We start from the raw sequence: 17,834 nt of genomic DNA, 5'->3' as shown, positions 1-17,834 counted from the left end.
CTGGGCGAAGTGCCTGAGGTCTGCCCTGCACGCCTGGCACCAGCTGCAGGCTTCCGGTTCCTTCGCACCCTGCTGCTTCCTGTTTCCTTCCTGCCCTCCCCGAGCCCCGTGCTGTGGTGCTTGGTGAGGCAGCTCTGTCTACAAAGGGCACCAGGGCCCTCTGCCCCCCATCTCCAGCGCCAGCTCTTTCAGAAGCTGCAAAACCTCAACTTGCCAGGCGGCAGGGAGAGAAGTCAGGGCAGAGGCCACTGTGAGAGGGTGTGGGGTCATCTATAGTGACCGGTGGTGGTGGCACATGGTGCCTGGCGAGCCTGGGTGTCCCCAGGGGTGAGGGTGCAGTTTTTGTGGCTGTGGAGAAAGATTAGCCTCATGTGGGGTTACCCTTAGTTACCAGCTCTGAGCCTTCTGTATCCACAAGGAAAGAACAGGTGGCCTTGGGCAGCTGAAGGCCTTTGGTAGGGGCCGCCCAGAGGGGTCCCCAGAGAGGGGGCTTCTGGAAACTAAGGAGGAAGGGTCAGGGTGGCAGGCAGAGCAAGGCCCAAGAGCTCTGCATTCTCCGGAAGGAAGGACTCAGCCAGGCGGAGCGCCTGTCTGGCCTGTGCTAGCTCTTTAAGGACATCAGCTTATCTGACCCCCTTAGTGACCTGGAAGATGCACCCTTATGTATTTCATAAAATCTAAGAGTGCTTGGTTGAAAGACCCACTATTGCTTCATGTCTTCTAAGGAAGCTGTAAATTAAAGTATGACTGTGAGCTGCCCTGGCTTAGTTTCTCCCCCCTTATCTCAGGATGCTGCTATCTGCCACCTCCCTGCTTCCCCGTCCCCTGGAGGCCGGCAGGGCGGGTGCTGAGACAGGCCTCCAGCTGGCCGTCTCCTGGCTGCCTGTAACCCAAGCCCAGGTCTCACTCTGGCTCAGAGCAGCCGGGCTGCAGTAACAGGTTGCAGGGCTGCCTGGCCCTCTGCTATCTCTCGAGTGGTAGCATTACTGCTTTCCAGGTTTTTCTCACCTACGAACCAGCAATGCTTCTTCCAGTTTCCCCATTTGGAAATAGATTTTGTATTACACTTTGGGCTCTAAATCCTTTGGGTTCTTTTTCACACCTATTGACTCCATGTCCTGGTAGAGTCACATAACCCTAGGCTCAGGGGTCATCATTTCTGTCCTATCATTTCACCAATGTGCTTATTTTCTGGCCACCGTGGTTGGGTTCTTACACTCAAACTCTGTGAGATGCTAAAGATTTAGGGCATCTTGTCCCTGCCCCCAGGACATGTGCAGCCCCCTCGTTTTACAGATGAAGCTGTTTGTGTCCCTGAGCTGGTAAGGAACAGAACTCATGCTTGGCTGCAGAGCTCCTCACTGGCATGTTGATTGTCCTGTGCTGTCTCTGAGCTGAAGGAGTTACAGACAGGGAGCTGGGGCTGGAGGTAGGGCATTGAGGATTCCCAATTATAATCACACCAAGTCCCAACACACATGGACACCATGGCCCTGGTGGAAGATTTTCTTGGTCTTCTTGGGTTTGTCCTTTTTCTAGCAAGAGAGGGCCCAGGCTTCACAGGGGATGTGACCTTGAGCTGGGGAAGACATTTCACAATTACAGGGTTGGAGGGAGTGATGGGAAGGTGGCTCAGTGTGACCAGCCCCACGTCTGCGTTGCTCGTATGCAGCAAAGGCAGTGCGGAGTACAACATGGAGCAGCCGGTGCTCGTGACAAAGACCTGTGCCTGCCTCGTGCTGGGCCTTTGACTTCTGTATGCCAAAGGCAGTTTGTATGATGGTCATGGTGCCTGGGTTCAGCTTTTGGCTGCCCACTCCCTAACTGTGGCTATGTTCCACGTATTTTTTTTTTTTTTTTGAGACAGAATCTCACTCTGTTGCCCAGGGTAGAGTGAGTGCCGTGGCGTCAGCCTAGCTCACAGCAACCTCAGACTCCTGGGCTCAAGCAATCCTCCTGCCTCAGCCTCCCGAGTAGCTGGGACTACAGGCATGCGCCACTATGCCCGGCTAATTTTTCTATATATATTTTTAGCTGTCCATATAATTTCTTTCTATTTTTAGTAGAGACGGGGTCTTGCTCTTGCTCAGGCTGGTCTCGAACTCCTGAGCTCAAACAATCCGCCCGCCTCGGCCTCCCAGAGTGCTAGGATTACAGGCGTGAGCCACCATGCCCGGCCAGTTTTTCACGTATTAATTTGACTTTGGCAAGATACTCCTGCCTCCTTGCACCTCAGCTTCCTCTTCCATAAACTGGAGATGATAATAATAGGACCTATATCCCAGATCTGTGGGAAGATGAAATGAGATGGTTCCAGTGAAGCTGGGTATGTTGTAGGTGCTTGGTAATCATTAGCATAGGACATTCCTCAAGTGCCTGGTGGAGTTCTCTTCTGTTTTTCCAGAAGACTAAAGTGCACAGCTTAGAACAAAAGGAACTTGTATTGAAAGAACACACTGGCTGTTGGGGCAGCCACCTCCTAGCAGGATTCTGTGAGAGGTTCCCTATCATCAGAACTGGTGCTGCCCTTGGGAGCAGTGCTGTGGGTGTGGGGGGCAGGTGAGCACTTTATCTTGTGGGACGTGGTGTCTCTGGGTTCCTTACTGCTCTGAAGTTCTGATTCAATGTCTTTATGATGAGCTAGCATTGGCATGTGGATCAGTCCTTGTTCTCTAGGGAAACAGCCAATAGGATGTGAGTGTGTATGGTTATATGACTTAATTTATTTTAAGGAATTGGCCCATGGGCTCATGGGGACCGGCAAGTCCAAAATCTGTGGGGCAGTCGAGCAGGCTGGAAACTCAAGCTGGATTTCTGTGTTACAGTCTTGAGGCAGAATTTCATCTTGGGGAAACCTGTTTTTTGTTCTTAAGGCTTTTAACTGATTGCATGTGGTTCTTCCACATTATGGAGAGTATTCTGCTTTACTTAAAGTCAATTGATTGTAAAAGTTGATCTACACCATACCTTCTCGGTAAAACCTAGACTAGAATTTGATCAAACAATTGGGCACCATAGCCTAGCCACATCAACACATAAAATTCATCATTACAGCATGCAATTAATTCCAACTACATGTGGTAAGCACCTACTGTGTGCAGTGTGCATCTACTGTGAGAGATGCCAGGGATCTGCTCAGCAGACTCCTACAACCTGGCTAGGTGGCTAGGCTTTCAGTAAGGATGTCTTTTTGCAAGTTCCGAGAACGGCAAGTCTGGTCTGGAACCAGAAAGCTTCCAGAGTTGTTTCTCTGCTCTTCTGTTCATACTTCTCTCTGTACACTTTCTCCTGCAGACCAAATACAGCCCCTCCAATCCAACCAGGTCCGAATCCATGTGGCTTTCCTTCTCCAAGACCGCTTATCGTCAAATGAGCCCCACTCCTTTTTGCCTCTCAGTTTAGGTTCAGTGGGTGTCTGACTGGCCTAGCTCCAGTGCACATCTGTGAGCAAAGAGACTGGGGTTATGGGGAAGGTGGGACTGCTGCTTTTTAGAGTGATGAGCCATGGTAGACACAGCTAGGAGGGAAGTTGGATATAGTGGGGAAATTGATAATATCTCTGCTGAGGATGAACCAGCTTGTTCTGGTTGGCCCGGAACTTTCCCAGTTTGAAAACTGAACTCCCTCATCTCAGGAACTCCCTCAGTTCTAGACAAACTGGAACTGTTGGTCACTCTACCTCTGCTATATTAAACACACGCATGTGAAAACTTCAGAAGAAAAAGCAGGTTTAAGGAACAGGAGAGTTGGTGTCATGTAAATGCAGAGGAGGAATCAAAGAGAAGGAAAATCTTCCCGGGCCATTTCTGGAGGCAGTGACCCTGCAACTGGGTTTTGAAAGAAGACCAGGGCCAGCACGGTGGCTCACGCCTGTAATCCTTGCACTCTGGGAGGCCAAGGTGGGAGGATTGCTTGAGGCCAGGAGTTTGAGACCACCCTGAGCAAGAGCAAGACCCCATCTCTACGAAAAACAGAAAAATTAGCCAGGTGTGGTTGTGCACACCTGAAGTCCCAGCTACTTGGGAGGTTGAGGGAGGAAGAGCGCTTGAGCCCAGGAGTTTGAGGTTGCTGTGAGCTATGATCATGCCACCACACTCTAGCCAGGGAGACAGAGTGAGGATCTGCCTCAAAAAAAAAAAAAAAAAAGAAAGAAAGAAAGAATGAAAGAAGACCAGGTAAGACACTGTGAAGACAATGTGGTTGACATTAGTGGCTTGGGCTTCCCAGCATTTTCAAATGGAAAGTGCCTTTCTATTTGGAGAGAAATCTGAATCTATATACATCTATTACTTTTCTCACTCCTTAACTGCTAGAATGTGGATGAAGTAAGAGTCAATTTTTTTTTTGCATATGAATGTCTACATTTTTCAGTAATAGTTGTTAAAAAAAATCCTTTGTTCATTGCATTACCTTGGTGCTATTGCTGAAAAGCTTCTGGACTCTCTATACCGTTTCATTGAGGTATATGTCTACTCTTACACAAATAATGCATTAACTGTAGCTTTATAGTAAATCTTGAAACTGTAGCTTTGTAGTAAATCTTAAAGCCAAATTGTGTGAGTCATTCAACTTTGCTGTTTTTCAGCATTGTTTTGGCTAGTCTAGATCATACCCTTTTCCACATAAGTTTTAGAATCAGCTCATCAATTTCTGTAATGTGCTCGCTGGGAATTTAAGGTTATATTGAATCTATAGATCAGTTTAGGATGAGTTGACACATGAACACTTTTGAGTTTTCCAATCCATGAAAAAGGTACATTGCTCTATTTATTTAGGTCTTCAGTTTCTTTTTGCAGATTAAAGCAACACATTTTGCTCTAATCTTTGGTGGAGTAGAGAACAATCTTCTGTAGATTAGAGAATACATTTTGTTAATATCTCGTAGTATTTCATGTTTTTTAATGCTACTGTAAATGGCATTTTAAAATTTAACTTTTAACTGTTTGTTGCTAAAATATAGAAATACAAATTTTTGTGTATTGACCTTATATCTTGTAACCTTGCTAAAATTGATTATTAGTTTGAATAGCTATTTTTGTAGATTTTATGAAATCTTTGAGATATTATATGTAAATGATCATGTCATGCAAATATAGACAAATTTATTTTTTTCTTTTCAACTTTTATTTCTTTTTCTTGCCTTATTGCACAGGGTAGGATCTTCAGTCCAATGTTAAATAGATGTGGAAAGAACAAACAACCTTGCATTGTTCCCAGTGTTAGGGGGAAGTATTCAATTTTTGATCATTAAGTATGATGTTAACTGTTGGTTTTTCATAGATACATTTTATCAGAGTGAGGAAATTCTCACTTTAGTATTTCTAGTTTGCTGAGAATTTTTACTAGGAATGGATTTGGATTTGTCAAATTTTTTCTGTAACGATTGAGATGGTCATAATTTTTTTTTTAGTGTGCTGATATGATGAATTATTTGATTAATTTTCAAATGTTGAACCAACTCTGAATTCCTGTGATAAACCACATATGTTCATGATACATTGTCTTTTTTTATATATTTCTGAACTCAATTTACTAATGGTTTATTAAGATTTTTAAAAATGCTGTATTTGTGAGAGATATTGATCTATAGTTTTCTTGAAATGTCTTTAGTTTAATGTCAGGGTAATGTTGACCTCAAAAAAGGAGTTGGAATATATTCTTTCTTCTTCCATCTTATGGAAGAGTTTGTCTAGAATTGGTATTATTTCTTCATTAAATGTTTGATAGAATTCATCAGTAATGTTTTCTAGGCCCAGGCTTTCATTGTGGGCAGATTTTAAACTACAAATTCAAATTCTTTAGCAGACATAAAGCTTTTCTTGGGGTATATTTCTTCTTTAGTGAGCTTGCTTTTTTTGCATCTTTCAAATAATTTGTTTATTTTATCTAAGTTATGAAATTATTGGCATAAAGTTGTTCATAAAATTTCCTTATCTGTAGGATCTTTCATGCTTGATATTTGTTAGGTTGTGTCTTCTCTCTTGTTATCTTGATCAATCTGGTGAGGAAATTTATCAATTTTACTAATGGTTTCAAAAACTAATTTTTTGTTTCTTTTTTTCTGTTGTTTTTATGTTTTCTATTTTATCAATTTCTGCCATTATCTTTATTATTTATTTCTTTGATTTTTGCATTTAATTTGTTCTTATTTTCTAGTTTCTTACTGTGGAAGCTCAGACCATTGATTTGACATGCTTCCTCTTTCTGAACATAAATATTTGATGCTATAAACTTTTCTCAGTGCCCTGCTTTAACTACATCACATGGAGTTTTTTGTGTCATATTTCCATTTTTCTTCAATTAAAATATTTTCTGATTCACCTAGTGATTTTTCCTTTATCCATGGGCTATTAGAATTGTGTTGTTTAATTTCTGAATATTTGAAGAGTTTTTGTTTCAAATATCTTTCTGTCATTGATTTATAGATTGATTCCATTGTGGTCAGAGAACATAACATGCATGATTTCAAACATTTTATGTTTGCTGAGGTTTTTTTTTTGTTTTTAATGGTTGAGAATACTATCAGTCTTGGTGAATATTTGTTCTGTATGCACTTGAAAAAAAAAGTGTTTGGCTGTCATGTGGAGTGTTCTATGAATGTCCATTAGGTTAAGCTGGTTGATAGTGCTATTTAGATCTTCTATAGCCTAATTTTTTTTCCTACTCATCCTACCAATTACTAGGAGAAACTTTAGAAAAAAGTTTTGTTAAGATATAATTAACATGCCATACAAGTCATGCATTCAAATTGTACGAGTCAATGGTTTTTAGTATACTCACAGATGTGTGAAACCATCACCACAATTTTAGAATATTTCATCACCACAAAAAAGCCCATATGCTTTAACCATAACCCCCCAGCTCTACTTTCTCCCCACTTCCACCCCAGCCCTTAGCAACCGATAATCTGCTTTATGTCTCTATAGATTTCCTTATACCGGACTTTCATATGAATGGAACCATATAATACGTGGACTTCTGGAACTGGCTTCTTGCACTATGCATAATGTTCTCAAGGTCCGTTCATGTTGTAGCATGTATCAGTACTTCATCTCGTTTTATAGCTGAGTAATATTCCATTGTGTGGCTGTACCACATTTTGTTTATTCATTCCTTTGTTAATGGACATTTGGTTGTTTCCACTTTTTGGGCTTTTATGAATAATGCTTCTTCTTCTTTTTTTTTTTTTTTTTGAGACAGAGTCTCACTCTGTTGCCCAGGCTAGAGTGTGAATAATGCTTCTATAAACATTTATGTACAAGTTTTTGTGGGGACATGTGTTTCATTTCTCTTGGGCGTATATGCCTAGAGGTGGGATTGTTGAGTCATTTGGTAACTCTATGTTTAATCATTTGAGGAACTGCCACACTATTTTCTAAAGCAGCTGCACTATTTTACAATCTCACCAGCAGTGTATGAGGGTTACCACTTTTTCACATCTTTGTCCACACTCGTTATGATCTATCTTTTTGATTAGAGCCTTCCTAGTGGGTGTGGAGTGTTATGTAATTGCGGTTTTGATGTGCAATTTCCTGATGAGTAACAAAGTCAAGATCTTTTCTTGTGCTTTTTGGCCATTTTTCCATATACCTATAGGCCATTTGTATGTCTTCTTTTGAGAAATGTCTACATAGATACTTTGCCCATTTTTTTATATCAGGTTATTTGATTTTTTTCCTATTGAGTTGTTGGCACTCCTTATATATTCTAATTATGAATCTCCTGTCAGATGGGTAGTTTGCAAATATTTTCTCCCATTCTGTGAGTTTTCTCTTCACTTTGTCAATTGTTTCCTTTGCTGGGCAGATGTGATCACATCTTAGCTAAGATCACATCTTAGCTTGATGTGATTCTATTTGTCCAATTTTGCTTTGGTTGCCTGTGCTTTAGGGGTATTACTTAGGAAGTCTTTGCCCAGATTAATGTCCTGAAGCGTTTTCCCAATGTTTTCTTTTAGTAGTTTCATAGTTTCAGGTCTTAGATTTAAGTCTGTAATCCATTTTGATTTGATTTTTGTATGTGGTGAGAGATAAGGGTCTAGTTTTATTCTTCTGCATGTGGACATCCAGTTTTTGCAGCACCATTTATTGAAAAGACTGTCCTTTCCCAGTATATATTCTTGGCAACTTTGTTAAAGATAAGTTCACTATAGATGTGTGGATTTATTTCTGGGTTCTCAATGGTCTATGTGTCTGTTTTTATGCCAGTACCATGTTGTTTTGTTTACTTGTATAATTTGAAGTCAAGAAATGTGATTCCTCCAGTTTTGTTCTTTTTGCTCAGGATGGCTTTGGCTATTCTGGGTCTTTTGTGGTTTATATAAATTTCAGCTTTATTTGTTCTATTTCTTTGAAGAATGTCATTGGTATTTTTGATGAGATTGTATTGAATCTGTGGATTGCTTTGGGTAATACAGACATTTTAACAATATTGATTCTTCCAATCTATGTGCAAGGAACATCTTTCCATTTTTTTGTATCCTCTTTCATTTCTTTCATTAATGTTTTATAGTTTTCATTTAGAGGTATTTCACTTCTTTGGTTAAGTTTATTCCTAGGCATTTTGTTTTATTTGTAGCTGTTGTAAATGGGATTACTTTCGTGGTTTCTTTTTCAGATTGTTTACTGTTGGCACATAGAAATGCTACTGATTTTTGTATGTTGATTTTGTATCCTACAACTTTACTGAATTTGCTTATCAGTTCTAATAGTTTTTTTGTGGAGTCTTTAGGTTTCTCTAGATAGAAGACGATATCATCTGCAAACAATGATAATTTGACTTCTTTCTTTCCGGTTTGGATGCCCTTTATTTCTTTCTCTTGTCTGATTGCTCTAGCTAGGACTTCCAGTACTATGTTTAACAGTTTAACAACAGCGGTGAAAGTGGGTAACTTTGTCTTGTTCCAGATCTTAGAGGAACAACTTTCAGTTTTTCCCCATTCAATATGATACTGGCTGTGGGTCTGTCATATACAGCTTCTCTCATGTTGAGGTCAGTTCATTCTATACCCAGTTTTTAAAGAGTTTTTATCATGAAGGGATGTTGAATTTTATCAAATGATTTTTCAGCATCAAGTGAAATGATCATAGGGTTTTTGTCCTTTGTTCTGTTGATATGATGTATCACATTGATTGATTTGTATATGTTAAATCATCCTTGCATCTCTGGAATGAATTTCACTCAATCATAATGAATAATCTTTTAAATATGTTTTTGAATTTGGTTTGCTAGTATTTTGTTGAGAATTTTTGGATTTATGTTTGTCAGAGATATTGGTTTATAGTTTTCTTTCCTTTTCCTTTCTCTTTTTGTTTACTCATTTATTTTTGCTGTGTCTTTGATTTGGTGTCAGGGTGATACAGGCCTCATAGAATGAGTTTGGGAGTATTCCCTCTTCCTCGACTTTTTGGAACAGTTTAAGTAGGATTGGTATTAATTCTGCTTGGAATACTTGGTAGAATCAGCAGTGAAGCCATCAGGTCCTGGGCTTTTGTTTGATGGGAGACTTTTTATTACTGCTTCTATCTCATTACTTGTTACTGGTTTATTCAAGTTTTGTATTTCTTCTTGGTTTAATCTTGGTAGGTTGTATGTGTCTAGGAATTTATCCATTTCTTCCAGGTTTTCCAATTTATTGGCACATAGTTGCCCATAGCAGTCTCTAATAATCCTTTGAATTTCTGCATATCAGTTATAATGTCTCCTTTCTCATCTCTGTTTTTTTATTTATTTGGGTCTTCTCTCTTGTTTTCTTAGTCTGGCTAAAGGTGTGTCAATTTTGTATTTTGTTTGTTTTAAAAAAAACAGCTTTTTGTTTCATTGATCTTTTGTGTTATATTTTTGTTTCAATTTCATTTATTTCTGCTCTGATGTTTATTATTTTTTTCCTACCAGTTTTGGGTTTGGTTTGCTCTTGATTTTCCAGTTCTTTGAGATGCATTGTTAGGTTGTTTATTTGAAGCAAATAAGTGATGTAAGCACTTATTGCTGTAAACTTTCCTCTTATTACTGCTTTGGCTGTATCCCATAGGTTTGATATATTGTGTTTTCATTTTCATTTGTTTTGAGAAATTTTTAAGTTTCCCCTTCATTGACCCACTGGTCATTTAGGAGCATATTGTTTAATTTCTGTGTGTTTGTATATTTTCCAATGTTCTTTTTATTATCGATTTCTAGTTTTCTTCCATTGTAGTCAGAGAAAATACTTGATCTGATTTCAGTTTTTTTTTAATTTTTTAAGACTTGTTTTGTGGTCTAACATATAGTCTATCCTTAAGAATGATCCATGAGCTGAGGAGAAGAACATGTATTCTGCAGCTGCTGGAAGAAGTGTTCTATAAATATCTATTAGTTCTATTTGTTTATAATGCAGATTAAGTCCAATGTTTCTTTGTTTTTCTGTCTGAATGATCTGTCCAACGCTGAAAGTGGAGGTCTCCAGTGATTATTATGTTGGGGTCTTTCTCTCTGTCTTTAGCTCTGATAACATTTGTTTTATATTTCTTATATTTATATTTGTTTTATAATTCTGTTTTATGTTTCTCCAGTGTTGGGTGCATACATATTTAGAATTCTGATATCCTCTTGCTGAATTGACCACCTTATCATTATATAATGGCTTTCTTGGTCTCTTTTTACAGTTTTTGACTGAAATCTATTTTATTTAATAGAAGTATAGCTACGCCTGCTCTTTTTTGTTTCCATTTGCATGGCATATCTTCTTTCATCCCTTTATTTTCAGTCTATTTGTGTCTTTATAGGTGAAGTAGATTTCTTGTAGAGAACATATAGTTGGGTCTTGTTTTTTTTTTTTAATCCATTCAGCCACTCTATGACTTTTGATTGGAGAGTTTAGTCCATTCACATTCAATGTCATTATTGATAGGTAAGGACTTACTACTGCCACGTTGCTATTTGATTTCTGGTTGTTTTGTGATCCTTCCTTCCTTCTTTCCTTCTTGTCTTCCTTTGTTAAAAGTGATTTTCTCTGGTAGTGTGTTTTAATTTCTTGCCTTTTACTTTTTGTGTCTCTGTTGTAGGCTTTTTGATTTGAGGTTGCCAAGGGTTGCAAAAAACAGTTTATAACCAATTATTTTAAACATATGACAACTTTGCTCAAAAACAAGCAAACAAGCAAAGGAAAATATAAAAGAAATTCTACACTTTAACTCCACTCCCCACATTTTGACTTTTTATTGTTTCCAGTTATATATTTTTATACTATCTCTCAAAAAGTTAGTGTAGTTATTATTTTTCATAGGTTTGTCTTTTAGTCTCCCTACTCAAGATATAAGTGGTCTATATACGGCAATGACAACAACAGAGTGTTCTGTATTTGTGTACTTATTGTTACCTTTAGATAATTTCTTGTTGTTCATTTACGTCCTTTCCTTTCATATTGAATAACTACTTTTAGCATTTTTTGTGGGACAGATCTGGTGTTAATGAAATTCCTCAGCTTTTGTTTGTCTGGGAAAGTCATTATTTCTCCTTCATCTTTGAAGGATATTTTTGCAGGATATAATATTCTAGAGTTAAGATTTTCTTCCTTCAGCACTTTAAATATGTCATCACCACTCTCTTGGCCTGTAAGGTTTCTACTGAGAAGTCTTCTGCCAGATGTATTGGAGCTACTTTATACTTTGTTTTTTCCTTTTTTTCTTGCTTCCCTTAGGACTTTTTCTTTATCTGTGACATTTAGGGGCTTGATTATTAAATGCCTTGAGGTAGTCTTGTTTGGGTTAAATCTGCTTGGTGTTCTATGACCTTCTTGTACCTGAATATTGGTATCTTTCTCTAGGTTTGGAAAATTCCCTGTTATTATTTCTCTGAATAAATTTTCTACCCCAGTCTTTCTCTTTACCTCCTCTTTAAGGCGAATAACTCTTAGATTTGCCCTTTTGAGGCTATTTTTTAGATCTTGTAGGCATGCTTCAATTTTTAAAAATTCTTTTTTCTTTTTTCTCTTTTGTGTATTTTCAAATAACTTGTCTTCAACACACTAATTCTTCTGCTTGACTGATTCTGCTATTGAGAGTCTGATGCATTTTTTCAGTTTGTCAATTGGATTTTTCAGCTCCAGAATTTTTGCTTGATTTTTAAAAATTATTTCAATCTTTTTGTTAAATTTCTGTGATAGGCTTCTGAATTCCTTCTCTGTGTTGTCTTGAAGTTCATTGAACTTCTTCAGGACAGCTATTTTGAATTCTTTGTCTGAAAGGTCGCATGTCTCCACTATGCCAGGATTGGTCATTGGTACCTTATTTAGTTCGTTTGATGAAGTCGTATTTTCCTGTATATTCTTGATGCTTGTGGATGTTCATCAACGTCTGGGCCTTGAGGAGTTAGGTATTTATTTTAATCTTCATTGTCTGGGCTTGTTTGAACCCATCCTTTTTGAGAAGGCGTTCTAGATATTCAAAGGGAATTGAGTATTGTGATCTATTAAGTCTTTGGTTACTACAGCCATATCAGCACTGGTGGTGCCCCAAACCCAGTAATGCTGTGACTCTTGCAGGCTCCTGGTGGTATTGCCTTGGTGGACTTGGGTAAGATGTGGGAGAATTCCTGTATTACCAGGCAAAGTCTCTCACTCTTTTCCCTCCTGTGCTAGGCTGCTGGAATTGGGGGAGGAGTGACGTGCACACTCCCTTGTGGCCACTGTAGCTGGAACTGCATCAGGTCACACCTGAAGCCAGCCCAGTCTCATCCAAAGCCCATGGTGACTGTTGCCTGGCTACCTCTGATGTTTATTCAAAGCCCAAGGGATCTTTAGTTAGCAGGTGGTGAATGCTGCCAGGACTGGGTTCTTGCCTTCAGGGCAGCGTCTTTCCTTCTGGTCCAGGGTGGATCTGGAAATGCTACCCAGGAACTAAGTCTTGATCAGGGGCTTCAGGAGTCTGCTTCATACTTTATTTTACTGTGGCTGAGCTGGTACCCAAGTCACAAAACAAAGTCCTCTGAACTCTTCCCTTTCCTTTCCCAGGTGGAAGAAGACTCTCCTTGAGAGTTGCCTGGAGTTCAGGGAGAGGTGACACAGGCACTGGCTTGGCCACCACTGTCAGTGTCTCAAGGGGTCAAGTCCACGGGCTGGGCCAGCACAGCCACAGGAATTGCCCAAGACTGCAGCCTTCGTAGCTTGACTACCTTACAAATTTATTCCAGGACCCAGGCCGATTTTTTTAGCCAGTAGTTGTGTTAGGCAGAACTCAGGTTTTGGGGTGGTGGATTTCCCTCTGGCCAGGCTGGTCTAAAGGCTCTGTGGTGCTGGCAGAATTCTGCCCTGTACTGTGTTCCCCTGTGACAGGCCAGCCCTGAGTTCCAATGTGAAGTCCCGCAATCACTTCATTTTCTCTCTCTTGGGCACACAGATTCTCTCTCCCCTCAGCACTCTGGCACTGCCAGAGGATAGGGGAGGGGTGGTATAGGCAATGCAAGACTCTTTTCTGTCCTCTTAGTGTCTCTTTCCAGGTACTTAAAACCAGGTACTTTGATTGCTCACCTGGTTGTTGGTTCTTCTGAAGGTGTTTCCTTGCGTGGATAGTTGTTGAATTTGGTCTTCATGCCCAGGGACGATCACTGCAGGTTTCCGTTTGGCCATCTTGCTCTGTCCCCCTCTCCGCCTCCCTGTTTCTATCAGTTATAATTAAACCTGTGTTTCTCTGTTACTATATTGCTTTTAACATACTAAAAAAATAAAATGCCTTCCTATCTATACCTGGGGAATGAATGCCTCCTTGTGCAATAGAGAACCCTGAAATTTCAGTAGATTAATACAAAGAAGGCTTATTGCTTGACTACATCACTCTTTGGTGTGGGTTGGGCAGGTCTTCTGTGTGGCTTGTTTTCAAACACTGACTCATGGGCCAAGCTGATTTTTTCTTGGAATTCCACCATCTTGGAGTCATTTATTTGTAGCTGTGTGGACGAGAGAGAAAATACAGAAAAGGCACAGCAACTGCTGACAGCCTTAGCCTGAAAGTGACACAAATCACTTCCCCTGACATTCCATAGACTAAATTCTGTCATACAGTCCCACGGAACTAAAGGGAAGCTGAGGAATGTAGTCGTCTGTGGGCTCAGGAAGAGAACTGGGGAGGTGGATGTAGGCCTTGCCACTGTCATAAATTGTCATTCTGGCCATCCACACATTTCATTCTTCTCCAGATAAAATACATTCACCACCTCCTAAAAGGGGACACCTTCAGGTCTCATCCAGTCTCTGCAGCCAGCTCAAGTCCATTCTCCCGGGTTCTGAATGTGCTGAGTAGACATGTCATCCAAACACCCCTTCCCTTGAGGCACTACGTGTAGAGTTGGAGCAGGGTCAAAATACCCGCCGAGGAAACCGTCATTTGAAAAGGGGAGAATGTGCACGGCCCAGTCTCTAGTCTATTACATTCCCTAAGTCCTGTGGGTCAGGTGTGTGAAGTCCCCTGCCCCAGCAGTGAAGGGAATCCTTGAGTGGACACTGACTCCAGCCTCCAGGGGGCTCTTCCTCGTTCATTATCCCCTCGGCCTCGTCGGAAGTGAGTGTTGAGGGTCATGCCCTCCTTGGACCAGCCTAGCCTTTGAAACCTGCCTCCTGGTCATCGCAGTTGGGTGCCCAAGGGCTATTTAAGTCTTGAACAATCAAAGGTTTTTTGGTCCAGACTCAAAAACTTAGGAGGCTTCTGATGTCAGCTTCCACATCCCATTATTAACACCCAAGATTCTTTCTAGACACGTCTCTCACATTGACTTTACTTCTCTGCCTCTACCTCTGCGTCTCTCCCTTTCACCCGGAGGGCATCTTCCTTGAGGCTGTTGATAAAACTAAGGGCAAGAGATGACACTCTTAATACGCCTGTGTTAGTCTGGTTCCTCTGAGGCACAGGGACCAGGGAGGGATTAACCCACAGGATTTTATAAAGGGAAATGCCTATGAGAGAAAAAGGGCAGAAAGCTGGAGGAGGCTGGGAGAGCCTCGACCCTGCCATGGGAGCCTGACCTTGGGGGAAGGAGAGGGGTGGGGGTTGAGGAGGTGTCCTAGGCAGCTGTGCAGTCTTTCGCCAAGGAGTCGGGTGTCTCCCGGGAATGAGCCTGGTGTGCTCGGTCCAAGGCTGGGAGTGGCATCTGGGAAGCGCGGCCTTGCACACGCAAGAGCACAGAAGCTGCAGTTCTTGATCAGTGTTGCTCCCTGTAGCTGGAGGTGGATGAAGCACATTCTCATGGCCACCAAAGAGCTTTGTGCCCTGGGTCACTTTATTCACCTTAGGAGTGAATAAAGGCTCTGGGCTCTGTCATGCAGAACCTTTAAAAATCCCATTTCCTGCAGTTTGAGCCTGGAAGAAGATGAGATGGTTTTTGCAATCCTACAGACTCCCAAGCTTCTGTCTTTCTACCGCCTTTCATTTCTGCTTGCAAAGCACTCAATTCTTTCTTGATCCCATTTCTTTCCCTTAGAACTTGGCCAAACATAGCCACTAGCATCCAGCACACACTACTGACATTCTATTTTCCAACCTCTTCCCTTAGAAGGACAAGCTCAGAAAACGTGCGGATCTTCCTTTTAAGTTACGGTGTCTGACATTTCAGATGTTTTGCTGCTGCATGACGTGGACCTCCAGCTGCCACGCACCACCCAAGTGCTAAGGCAGTGACACGCAGTTTATATTTCTGTTTCAGCAGCACCCCACTTTTGGGATAGATTTCCATTTTAGTCATGGTAATCGGTGGAATCTATTGCAATAGGTTGAATATAACGTGAGTTTATTTCTCGTTTGTGTTATAGTCCGCGGTGGGCCAGGGAGACTCAGGGCCCCAGGCTGCTTCATTTTGCAGCTCCACCATCTCCAGTCCCTTGTTTCCAGCCAGCGGACAGGAGGGGGAGGGTGCAGACGGGGCTCCCCACCCCTAACAGCCTCAGCCCAGGAGTGACACAGGTCACTTCCTTTGGGGAGTACTACAATGTCACTTGATGTTCTCTGCTGAAAAGCTCAGGAGAGCTTGGCCTCGGACGCCCGTTCCAGCCTTGGACGCCCGCTCCTGCAGGCTGGCTTGGCCATCGTGCTGCTCCCTGGAGGGAGAGGGAGGAGAGAGAGTCATGGACCCGCCTCAGGCCAGTGTCTCTCTGGAATCCTTTTTGTAGACGACAATGTTATGTAGAGTGATGCGATGGTTGTGTACCCTCGGCCGGCTTAGGTATCGCTTACTAATTGGAAATCAAACCTGTTTCTTCTTCCTTCTCTTGTGAGGCAGCGAGTGACAAGCACATCCAGTGGCTCCTGGGGGCAGACGGCGAGGTCTGGGTCTGGATCATGGGAGAAGGCCCCGGGGACAAGCCCTACGAAGAGATCTCCGAGGAGCTGATTGCAGAGAGGGCGCGGCTGCAGGCACAGAGGGAGGCCGAGGAGCTCTGGTGAGGGGGGCTGGGGGTACGGCTGCGTCCAAGCGAAGGACGATTGGTTGTGGGTGGGAGGGAGGTGCCAGTCAGCTGGCTGGCTATTTTGAGCTCTGCTAAGATCAGGTGGCCATCAGAGTCTTGCATCAGGTTCAAATCCTGGCTCTGCCAATTGGTAGTTGGCTGAACTGGGGCCTCAGTTTTCACATCTGTAGGGTGGGCCTGACGACACTGTGCCCATACGGATCCAGTTTGTGTTCACCGAGACGACACATACGACATGCTTTTGCTTTTTCCCTCACTGGGTTGCCACGGGGACAATACTGCAGTTTGGATTCACGTTTGTCATCAGCTTGTTCCTTGTCATGTTACCCATGGTTCTCACACAGGATGACATTTGAGCCCTGGTGAGGTTTGGAGCCCTCCTTTCATAAGCAACTTTTAACATTTTTTTGCCAAACATGGAGATCTATGTGATGTTGACCCCAACACTTGCCCCCAATTTTTTTTACTCACCCTTGACTTGAAGCTCGATCCCCCTAATTTTTAATGACAGTGTTTCAGTTGTAAAATTGTGAAAACATGTAAACAACACTGAAAACTATAAAAAATAAAGCACAACCCACACCCACCACCGGATAACCACAGTGAGCATTTAGGTGCTGTACGCTTTGCAAACTGACAGATTGATTACTGTAGATCCACAATGCTTCTTGAGATTACTATGTAGTACAGACATTATGTTACATGAGAAACCCAACTATTTGGCCTTCTTGACAGACATTTGAGTAGCCTAGCATTTTGTATGTTATAAAAATCCCCTGGTAAGCATTTTTTACATCCACCCTTGTACACTTGAGTGAGAATTGGGATTTCCTGGTGTTATTTTCCCAGCTTCCAGAACAGTTCTGCTGATGGACACTCCCCTATGTGAGAATGCCCGTTTCTCCCCACCTTTGCCAACACTGGGTTGTGCTGACCTTCGATATTTGCCATTCTGATAGACCAAGGAAAGACTGCTCATCATGTTACTTCAAGTTCTGTTGCTATGTGGCCCTTCAGTTTTTCACACGAGCTCACACCTGGTGGTCCTCTCTTGGAAGGAGACAGAAGGAGGCAGAGATCACCAGGAAGTTTCGGGATGCTCTGGCCAATGAGAAAGCCCGGATCCTGGCGGAGAAGTGGAAGGTGGAGATGGAAGATCGCAAGGCTGCCAAAGTCCTGGAGGAACGCATCCACGAGGAATTCAAGGTGGGCCAGTGCTGGGGGCCCTGGGTGCGGCCACCCGGGGCTGACCTCTGGTGTGGACCTGCCGTCGGCCATTGGTTGGTACTGGGTGCTCTATGGGAACAGAGATCCGGCATGTCTGAGCTGGAGGGAACTTGACACACCACCTGGGCCAGTCCACTTCTTGTGGTACAGATGAGGAAACTGAGGGTCAGACAGGGAAAGA

General features: G+C 42.1%; 1 protein-coding gene across 2 annotated transcripts in view; it reads left to right on the top strand.

Moving 5' to 3' along the window:
- The window catches only part of SH2D4B (SH2 domain containing 4B), a 72,547-nt gene that overhangs the window by 8,387 nt on the left and 46,326 nt on the right, over window positions 1–17,834 (top strand). For both annotated transcript variants that reach the window (XM_045568445.1, XM_045568444.1), the window contains exons 2-3: window positions 16,236–16,399; window positions 17,485–17,632. In XM_045568445.1, the coding sequence (XP_045424401.1) occupies window positions 16,236–16,399; window positions 17,485–17,632 (312 nt within the window). The remainder of the gene's footprint in view (window positions 1–16,235; window positions 16,400–17,484; window positions 17,633–17,834) is intronic.

Source organism: Lemur catta, chromosome 14 (assembly GCF_020740605.2).
Source record: "Lemur catta isolate mLemCat1 chromosome 14, mLemCat1.pri, whole genome shotgun sequence".
Taxonomy (NCBI): domain Eukaryota; kingdom Metazoa; phylum Chordata; class Mammalia; order Primates; family Lemuridae; genus Lemur; species Lemur catta.
This window is presented reverse-complemented; position numbering and strand designations above follow the sequence as displayed.